We start from the raw sequence: 9,350 nt of genomic DNA, 5'->3' as shown, positions 1-9,350 counted from the left end.
GGGAAGTCCTTGAAGCACTTTCAATCTGTGAGCAGTTACTGAACACTTAGTGGTGCTGGACTTCTAGAACATTCACCTTAAAGAGACCCTCTTTCAGCCTCTGCTGCAGTGGTGATGGAGGTCTCGGGTGCCCCCTCTCCTGCCTGTCAGGTTCGTGGCTGAGCGAGGATGACTGCCTGTCCGGTAGCAGAGGCACTGAAGGTATTAAATGGAAGTGGCTGGGTTGAGTGAGGAGAACGCTGGTGGCATCATGAACAAGAACACCCAGCAAATGCCAACCAGCCTGTTTCTCACTAGGATGAGGGCAGGACGGTCAGGCTTAAGAACTGATTAAAAATAGACCCCATGGAAGAGCAAGCCCGAGCATGTGAGCTGTCAGGGTCCCCAGCGGAGTCCCTAGTGTAGCCTCATCTTGCTCTTTCTTTCAGGGCTCTCGTGTCCAGCCTGGGTTCCAGCCTCACTGAGCCATCCCCACCAAGACCTTCCTGCAGGGGGGCGCCTCCCACTCAAGTGCTAACCATGTCCATCATGGACCACAGCCCCACGACCGGTGTGGTCACGGTTATCGTCATCCTCATTGCCATCGCTGCCCTGGGGGCCTTGATCCTGGGCTGCTGGTGTTACCTGCGGCTGCAGCGCATCAGCCAGTCAGAGGACGAGGAGAGCATCGTGGGGGATGGCGAGACCAAGGAGCCCTTCCTGCTGGTGCAGTACTCGGCCAAGGGACCGTGCGTGGAGAGGAAGGCCAAGCTGACCCCCAATGGCCCTGAAGTCCACGGCTGAGCCGGGATGCGGAGGCTCCTGGGCCTGTCTGCTGCCAGCCAAGAGGCGCAGTAGGGGCGAAACCACAGACGTGCTGCCATCTGAGAGTAAGGGTTGACGCTTGCTGGCATGGCCTCGCCGGACTTCGTCATCGCATGCACTGACTCCTGGGGTCCCGGCGGTCCTGAGCCAGGGCTCAGTGGCACTGGGCAACCCCTCAGCCTCCTGGTAGGACTGCCCATTGCAGGCAGTGGGCAGGCCTGACCTTGCTGGGGCTCACGGCCCCACAGCGCTTTTGTTACTTGAATGTTTAGCTGAGCCTGTTTTTGATGGAGCTACTACTGTAACGCGTGAACTCACGAGCCTGTGAACTGTAAATAGGCCCCAGAAGCACGTGCTTAAGCCTCTCTTGCTGATTTTTTAAAAATATAGAGCACATGGGACTGTCCGTACTAACGCTGAGCTGAGTCAAGGCGGGAGGGGGGGTGGTCTTAGACTTCTAAGGCCCACATTGCACTTGGCAGGGGCTTCAGATACATGTGTATGTAGAGAACGTGACACGTCGGCTTTAAGTCTCGCAGCTGACCTGTTGGGGTGCTTTGGCGATTTCTGCTTCGTGAGCAATGAATGGGAGCAGCAGCACGTCCCGCCCCCTCCTGCTCTAGGTAGATGAGGTTGTTAAATGCCAGTTCCTGTTGCTAGTGGAGTGATTGCAAGGAAGCTACTGCAGCTGCTTGGGAGCCGGTGAAGGACGAGTCAGGGCACGAGGCCCGAGTCCCAAGGCTGCCAGGCGTCCTAGTGGCAGAGCAGTTTCTGGCCCCCATGGTCTTGAGCATGCTGAGCACCCTGCCCCCCACCCAGCTTTACTGAGCACAGGCTTTGCTAGAAACACCAGAGCCGCGGTGGCTACCTGTATCCCAAACCCAGTTGGCCCAGGAAGGAGAGAACATTGTGGTTTATGTTTGTTGTTGTATTTAATATTTTCTGCACTGGAGGGGGTGGTGGGGGGTGCTTGGTTTCTTCCCCCTGCCCTTTTCACAAATTCACTTCCTTTCCTCCCAGATTCCCACCCACCTGCTAGGTCCTGGATTTCATTTTCCTCAATGGGCCACCTAGAAGGAGGGTCCCCTGACCTTACTCTGAGAGCGCCAAGTGTCACTTCTTGTGTGCCTCTGCACACAGGAGCCCCCAGCAGCCTGTGCTTAGTGGGCGCCCAGGGGAGGGGGCTGGGGGAAGAGGGAGTTTCAGGTTCAGGATTTGGTTTTCGAAAAGGTGAGGAGTTTGGTGGCTCTTGGTCAGGCCAGTGATTCCCACCCTGCCCCTCCAAGATGTCCCTTGTGTATACTTCAGTGAACTTGCTTAGGTTTTTAATCCCACCACTGTAAGCACACCCTAAACTATCATGATTAAAATGTGATTTGTGTCTGCATCCTCGGGAATAAACTGGAGGCCAGCTCTGGGTGAGCTGGGGAGCGCTGGCCCTCGGCACTTGAGCTGCCTTGCCAGCAGCATGGGCAGGGAGCTCCCAGGTGGCCAAGGGCTGCCCCCTATTCCCAGCTCCCCCTCAAAGCTCTGGCCTCCTGGTCGGGCAGAAGGCGGCTCCTCTGGCCTCATCCAGATCTCATCTAAAAAGCATGTTGAACTAATCAACTTTCTAGAACCCCTAGTAGGGAGCTTAAGGAACACTTCTTTTAGCGGAGTACCCCTAAATTAACGGTCAAACATTATGGTGTATAGCTTGGGGGGAGGGGAGGAGTAGCTAGTTAGGCCATTTGAGCTGAAGGCAGGATTGACACAGCACAGGTGGGCTACTAAGGAATCCTTAGAAGGCAGCCGGGCTTTAGTACAGGGGAGGGAAATGCCTCTGGCCCCCACCTGGGGATGGCCAAGCATGAGTCAGGCTGGAGACCAGCAGAAGGCCCTGTAAGCAGCACACAGGGTGTGGGCGGGAGGAGGGGTCAGAAGTTCTAAAGGGGTCAACTGGAAGGTCAGGGAGAAGGTGTGTTACCTAATGAAGGACATAAGAAAAATGGGGCAGGTGTAGGGGTGTTCGATCCATTCCCCTCACATTTCAGAACTTCAGGCTTTCTACCTCTACTTTCTGCAGCCAGCCAGCAGCCTGCACCTAAGGCTGTCTGTCCTTTACCCAAGTAACCGAGGAGCTCCCGGGACTTGCATTTTCAGTCCCTGAGCCTGACCCTGAAAATGACCCTTGCTTGACTGTCAAACTCGCCCTGAGCTTCTTACCGTGGCCAGTGCAGTTTCGGTTTTGAAAAGATGAGGCATCACTTTCTCCTCAGTTTCAGTCCTGGAGGTTCCTTATCCCACGTCATCTGTGCCATTTGCATCAGACCCATCAGCACGGTGTCAGTGCCGGGTGAGGGTCACAGGCATGGTGGGGCACTAGTGGAGTCTCTGGAGGCAAGTGGAAGTGCCTGCAGAACTGGTGACCAACCACATAACAGCTCTCACTGTTCTTGGTCAACAGCTACTTTTTTTTAGCATAGACACCAGAGCCACACACTCAAATGGCTTAGTTAAGTTATGACCTCTCATTGAATTCTTTCTGAATAGCCCAACTGTTGTGTCCAAGTTTTCTGACTAGTCAGTCAGGACATTAGCCTTTCATTCTGCATGTCATCGCAGAAGCAACAGCAGGGGGATGGGGAGGGAACGCCGACACTGAGCCGCTAAAATATGGACTAACTTTTCAGACAAATCTTCAAGTGGACTGTGCTACTGTTTTTGTCTCAAAGCTACCAAGTTTGTGCAATAAGTGGAGGGGATGTCATCCCTGTTCAATAAAAGCTGAATGACATTCAAGCTGATTTTCTAGACCACTGAGAAAATCTTTATTTACAATAAATTTCAATAAAATTTGCATAAATATATTCGCAATGTACAGTCTTCACCTCTGATTTCTTCATGTCATTTTCAAAGTTAGTCTGTCCTGTTCTCAGCGCTCCTTTCCGAGGCCAGCGTGGAGCTGACGTTGGAAGGCGGAGGGGTACTGGCTGGTAGCCGGGGGGCGCCCGAGGGCTTGTGGTAGTCCGATCGCACCTCGTCCAGGGGAGCACGGTCTTTGGCCCCGTCCCTGCCCTCCAATTTCTGCTCCATGGTGGCCACCAGGATCTTGAGCCACGTGTTCTCGGTGAGGAGGTTCTCCGAGGCATCGGCCAGCTCCTGGAGCTTGCGGGCCACCTCCTCAAGCTCCCGGGTTTTCTGCTCATACAGGGCCTGCAGCTGCTCGCTGTGCAGCTGGAGCAGGCTGTGCTGCCTCTCCAGCGTGTGCTGCTGCCGCCGCAGCTGCCGCTCGTCCCTACGCGCGCTTGAGAGCCGGGCCTCCACCTGCCCCTGCGCCTGCTGCAGGGCACTGATCTCCGCCCTCAGCTTCTGGATCTCTCTCTCCAGATGGGAGATGTGCCCCTGCTGCAGGACGGCCTCTCTCTGAAGACACTCTTTGGTAGGAGGGTTAACCAAGTTCTGGGGGGCAGAAGCAGGGTCTGAGTGATGCAAAATGAACCTCAGCAGATTTGGAAGGGTGATGGGAAGGTCTTCGGGGTATTTCACACTTAGGTCCTTTCTGGAGAGAAAGGGAAAGGAGTCAAAGATAAGAGAGTCACACCAACATTCTTAGTCCAAAACCAGACTGCCGCCGAAGGTCAAGCTGCTTATTTCCTACCAAAAGGAAGTCAGCATGGAAAATGTCATCTGGCAAAAAAATTTCTACAAAGCTGAGGATGTCCCATATGCTGCTTCTGTAATTAAGGTGGTTTATCTCAAAGATGTGTCTGTTCCTGAGGACAAAGAGCTCAGTTTCTGTTCACAACCTTCCAGGAAAGATAAGAACTCAGGGCAGAGGGGCCTCCGTGTGCTCTCAGATGCCCAGTGGCGCGTCAGGAAGGGTGTCCGGGGACAGGACTGCCACCCATGTCACTATTGTGGCCATCAACAATGCTTGGCGAGATGGGAAAAACCTCCAACACTCACCCTGGCTCTTCAGCAAGCATTTATTACACATTATCCGAGGCAAGAGTTCTCAACTGGGGTAACTGTACCCTCCCTTCCCCAGGGGACACTGGGCAACATCTGGAGACACATTTTATTGTCACGATGGTGGAGGTGCTACTGGAGCCCCACCCTTGACAAACAGACCAAGGGGCTCTGAGGAATTAAGGTTGCTGGGCCCTGAGAGCAGAGAATAAGGAAGGAGGGTGACATATGAAGGTGATTTTCCCCAAAGCTTTGCTCCAAGTCCTGATGTACAAAATTCCTTTTTAGAACTTGTCATCCAATTGTCTGATGACCAAAATTTCTACCACAGATACATTTACCTGTGTATACACCACCTGGCTGCAATAAATCCAAACCAGCAGCTTTAGCATGAGGGGGGCAGACACCATCCAGTATTAAAGGAGTGGAGGTGAAGGGCACGACTCCGGGGCCCACCCGCCTCCGGGGCCTCACAGGACTCCTCTGTGGCCTGCACTGCCTTGTCTGTAAAGGGGGAATATGAGTCTCATCTACCCCAGAGGACTGCTGTAAGGACTGCATGAGTTACCTGAAGGCTCAGGGAATGTTAGCTTGAAAAAAAAAACAAAAACAAAAACCAACCAGATTGTTCCTTAGAGAAACTGACCAGAAATCCCTCATTAAGAGCTTGCACACCCTCTCCACACACAAAGCCAGTGGCCAAACACCTAAGAAAAGACAAAAGGTGTTCCGTCAAAGGGTAGCCCTTTCCCTATGAAATAAAAATCACAGGGAAATTAAAAGCAGATATGTCCCATTTTATGTTTATGGAAACTTTCAGGTAAATGGAACAATTTTTAAACTTTGGGAGTAAGTATATAACCACGTCTTCCTTTAAAGCATAGTTTTCTTAACATGGAAGCTTTCTCCAAGTGGGGCCTCCCAGTCCTTCAACTGACAACTAAGAACATCCTGGCCCCTGTGAAGTGTGGGTGAGGATGGACAAGCAGAGGCTGGATCCACCCCTAAGTTCTGCAACACAGCCTGGTCTTCTAGGACAGAGCAAATGTGAATCATCCCCAGCAAAGAGCTTAGTGTGTGTATCTGGAGACATTTACAGGACAGAAAACGATACTGGTTAAACATGCTATTTTAGAGTTTCTGGAGCAATCTCCATGAACCTACCTGATGGGTGTGCTAAAATGCTTTCAAACTGCTTAGAAGTAGCAAGGATACAGAGCGTCAACAAACTGCTTCCAAAATGGTAATCATTTTGAAAGTGTAGTGGTAAAAGGTCCCACTGTTTATTTGACTCTGGTCTAAGTTCACCAGCAGTATGTGTACGCACCTCTAGTGTGTAAAAGGCTAAATACAAAATGACCAATGGGGTATAAGTTATCTGCTCCAAAGAGGGGCTATAATACTGAGGGAGGGTGGGCTGCTCCTCTAAAGAAGCGAGGTTCTTCCCCAGGGGGCACATCATAATGAACCCCCCACCCACTTCTGATCTCCTGGCCCAGGGCCGGGCCAGAGCACCTGCATTTTGGAACGTCACACAGAGTGGGGGAAGAAGAGTAGCTCTAAGGTGCCCCTGCACAAGAAGGCGGCCCTGCTGGCAGCAAGAGGTAGTCCAGGCTGTGCACTGTGGCAGAGGACAAGCTCCTTCCTATGGTTTCTTTCATGATCATAAAATACAAAGGACATGCCCACTGAGGACAATTTGCAAAGGATATAAAAAGCACACAAGAGGCACCCCTGTGACCACTGGTAACCTTCACTCCTCCAAAATTATCGTCGTCAACATCTTGACACCTTCCATTCTGCACACATTTTAACCCAGTGCATGTGTAAATTTATATTTTACCAAAACGCATATATACTTTTATATTCTTTTCACAAAAAATAAGCATGTGCCCTGTAAAGAAGGTCTTACTGCTTGTTATCAGTTTTTCGTTTCCTCTTTTGTGAGCTGTCAGCTTTTTGCCCTTTACCTTCTGAGTGAACTGAACACTCACTTTGGACCAGTTAATGAAGAGCTTGCTTCACTTCTGATTACCATTTATTTTTAGGAAATAAGAAAAATTCCATTCCAAAGCAGTAGGGCTTTGGTTTACCAAGCTCTCTGCATTAGAATGGAACTGGACAGTCTACTCCTATTCAGTATTTACTTTCTTGACTTTTCAGTACAAGGGAACTAGGAAGAGGCTGTAGCAGTGACCTTCCTGCAGGGCATGGAAAATGAGCTCATCTCTATGCTGACTCCATCAGGCAACCTCAGAATGAAAGGCACTCGACCCAAATGCCAAACAATTCCAGCTGCTGAGAACCTCTTTGTGCAAAGGCATGTGCTGGGTGTTACGACGTCAATGTTTTTTCCAACTATGATTGAAATTTGAAAATTATGGTGTGTTAAAACTTCATGCCCCACCTCTGTCCCACACACGATGAAATTACTTGTGTTATTGTCCACGGTTCCTGGACCGTGTGGCACTGCCTGAGACACTTCTTAAAAAGAAAAAGGCTCGTCACAATACAGTCAGCAGTAGAACTGGGTGAGTCACACTCTGTTTTTAGTGAGTGATCTGACAAGACCCTACTACCACAGGAAGTATTCCAGCAAAAATTCTTTGAGATAAGGGGGAAAAACCAAGGAAATGATTCAGTACACATGAAGGAAGCACTCTCCTAGAGAAGCATGAAGAGCATGGCAGTGGCTGCAATAAACGGTAAAAGCGAGTGCCAGAGACTAAAAGACATGTGAGTTAGGGAACGTCACTAAAATCATCCTGCAAATGCTTTTCCCTATAAAGATATTGTCAAAGCCATGTGACTGGGTCCCCGAGGACCCATCCTTTTAAAAACAAACAGGAATCTGTACCAAGAGAACATCTGGTTTATCAGGCTTTAAAAGGCCAAGAGTTAATTTCCCTTCTACCAAAACATCTGGATCCACATTCGCTAACTGCCAGTCACATCCCCTTGCTAACAGCCTATCCCTGCTCGCTGGGCTTTCAGGGAAGCTGCCCTGATCATTTACCTTGGAGCACCACTTAGACAAATGTGAAGAGATCAAGGTGACAGCCCCGTCAGGTGACATTCACAGAAGTCTGCACACCTGGGGAAAAGGCTTCTTGAGCCCCAGTATGCAGGTGCAGTGGGTAGAAGGGCCTCTGTTTCCTCCTTGTACCAGGGGGCCGAGGTGGCCGTCCGCAGGGCTCAATGACAAATGACTCACCTGGAAGCGGGCAGGCCAGGCCTGACTCCCTGTGAGGCTCAACAGTGAGCTGTTGTTTTGCCCCACGTGAACCTGGGGCCCTTTGCTGTCAATCTCAGCACTCACTGTGTGCTCATAAGGCCAAGAAGGTGAACAAGTTCCAGGGGCCACATTCATACTCGTGTAGAACACACTCTGGGAGGAGGCAAACTTAAAAAACTACCACACCTGACATCATGACACCAAAGCCCTTTTACCCTTGGCTCCCAGTGGCACGTTTTTTGAACAATACATTTTAATACTTTAGTAATAAATAATGATGTACATTTCACTTCTGTGAAGTACCTTAAACCCATTTCATGTTCAGCAAAAGAATCCCATCTGCCCAAATATTGAAAAAATTCAGCTTTACCTGTTACAGGGAAAAAATAAGACAGTAGGAAGACGGTCAACCATAAATTCCCAAGGAAGATCATTCTGAGATACATCAATCCTGGCAAAGGGAAAGAACAGAAAAAGCAAAAGATCAGCCCAAGAAACTCCAACTTGAAAGGATCTTCTCAAATAATTGAAGAACCCAGGGCACTGTCTGCGCCCACACAAGACTGGCCCCTGGCGGTGAGTGCACCACCGGGTATAAGGCAGGCACAGCTTGCGGGAGAAGCAGCGAGACTTCCAGGATATTCAACTGCCCACCTAATTCACTGAGGGAAATGTCCTGTCTTGAAAGTAAACATAGAATTCCCCCTCAAAAGAGCCTCGCTGACACCTCAGGAGTAGTCCACGCACCTAACCAAATCTGGGCAAGTACCTTAACCGTTGAATCAGCTCTGGAAAAAGGAAATCATTGAGCAAAACACATTGAGCCTCTGAAAACGTAAGAAAACAAGATAAGGAAGATTATATTCTATATTCTGTTAAGTCTAGACAGAGGCCAAGAAAGTTGTATTTTCTTAGCAGATTTTAGATGAATTTTCTAATACAGGAAATGACATCTGTGCTAAATGAGCCAACCTGTGCTTAATTACCACTGAACTAGGTGGGGTACCCTCCTGCAGTCCGCACTAAGCTGGGCCTGCAGGAATGTCTCCCCACCTGCCCCCAGGGACTGCTCAGTTGAAGCAAAAAGAATATCCTAGAAGGAGGAAGCGAAGCAGCAGAGCTGCTAGGCCAGGTGTCAATATTCACAAATAGTGCATAAAAAAGGTGGAAATGTTTTGAATCATTAACTTGACAGGAGTTTTCAGAAAAGTATAGTTGGGGGCAGAGTGGGGAGGGGGGGGAATCAGTGCCTCGCATTTGTCCAAAAGGATGAAATACACTTTAAAAAAAACTGACATAACCATGGCTTCCCTGGTGGCGCAGTGGTTGAGAGTCCGCCTGCCGATGCAGGGGACACGGG

At 50.0% G+C, this 9,350-nt stretch overlaps 2 protein-coding genes across 2 annotated transcripts in view; one reads left to right on the top strand and one right to left on the bottom strand.

Annotated features, from left to right (window-relative positions):
- Window positions 1-519: 519 nt before the first annotated feature.
- Window positions 520-783, top strand: SNN (stannin). Its single transcript, XM_007462824.1, has one exon. The coding sequence runs from the start codon at window positions 520-522 to the stop codon at window positions 781-783; it is 264 nt and encodes an 87-aa protein (XP_007462886.1).
- Window positions 784-3,587: 2,804 nt separating this feature from the next.
- The window catches only part of TXNDC11 (thioredoxin domain containing 11), a 64,472-nt gene continuing 58,709 nt past the window's right edge, over window positions 3,588-9,350 (bottom strand). The window contains exons 12-13 of the mRNA XM_007462823.1: window positions 8,361-8,441; window positions 3,588-4,345 (exon numbers count right to left, since the gene is read on the bottom strand). Coding sequence (XP_007462885.1) covers window positions 3,703-4,345; window positions 8,361-8,441 — 724 coding nt within the window. The 3' untranslated portion in view covers window positions 3,588-3,702. The remainder of the gene's footprint in view (window positions 4,346-8,360; window positions 8,442-9,350) is intronic.

This window comes from Lipotes vexillifer, unplaced genomic scaffold (genome assembly GCF_000442215.2).
Source record: "Lipotes vexillifer unplaced genomic scaffold, Lipotes_vexillifer_v1.1 scaffold306, whole genome shotgun sequence".
NCBI lineage: Eukaryota > Metazoa > Chordata > Mammalia > Artiodactyla > Lipotidae > Lipotes > Lipotes vexillifer.
The sequence above is the reverse complement of the archived record's forward strand: the minus strand, read 5'-3'. Positions and strand labels throughout refer to the sequence as shown.

Bases quoted from the DNA above. Each gene is read 5' to 3' on its own strand.
- SNN (XM_007462824.1), top strand. From the start codon at position 520: ATGTCCATCATGGACCACAGCCCCACGACCGGTGTGGTCACGGTTATC.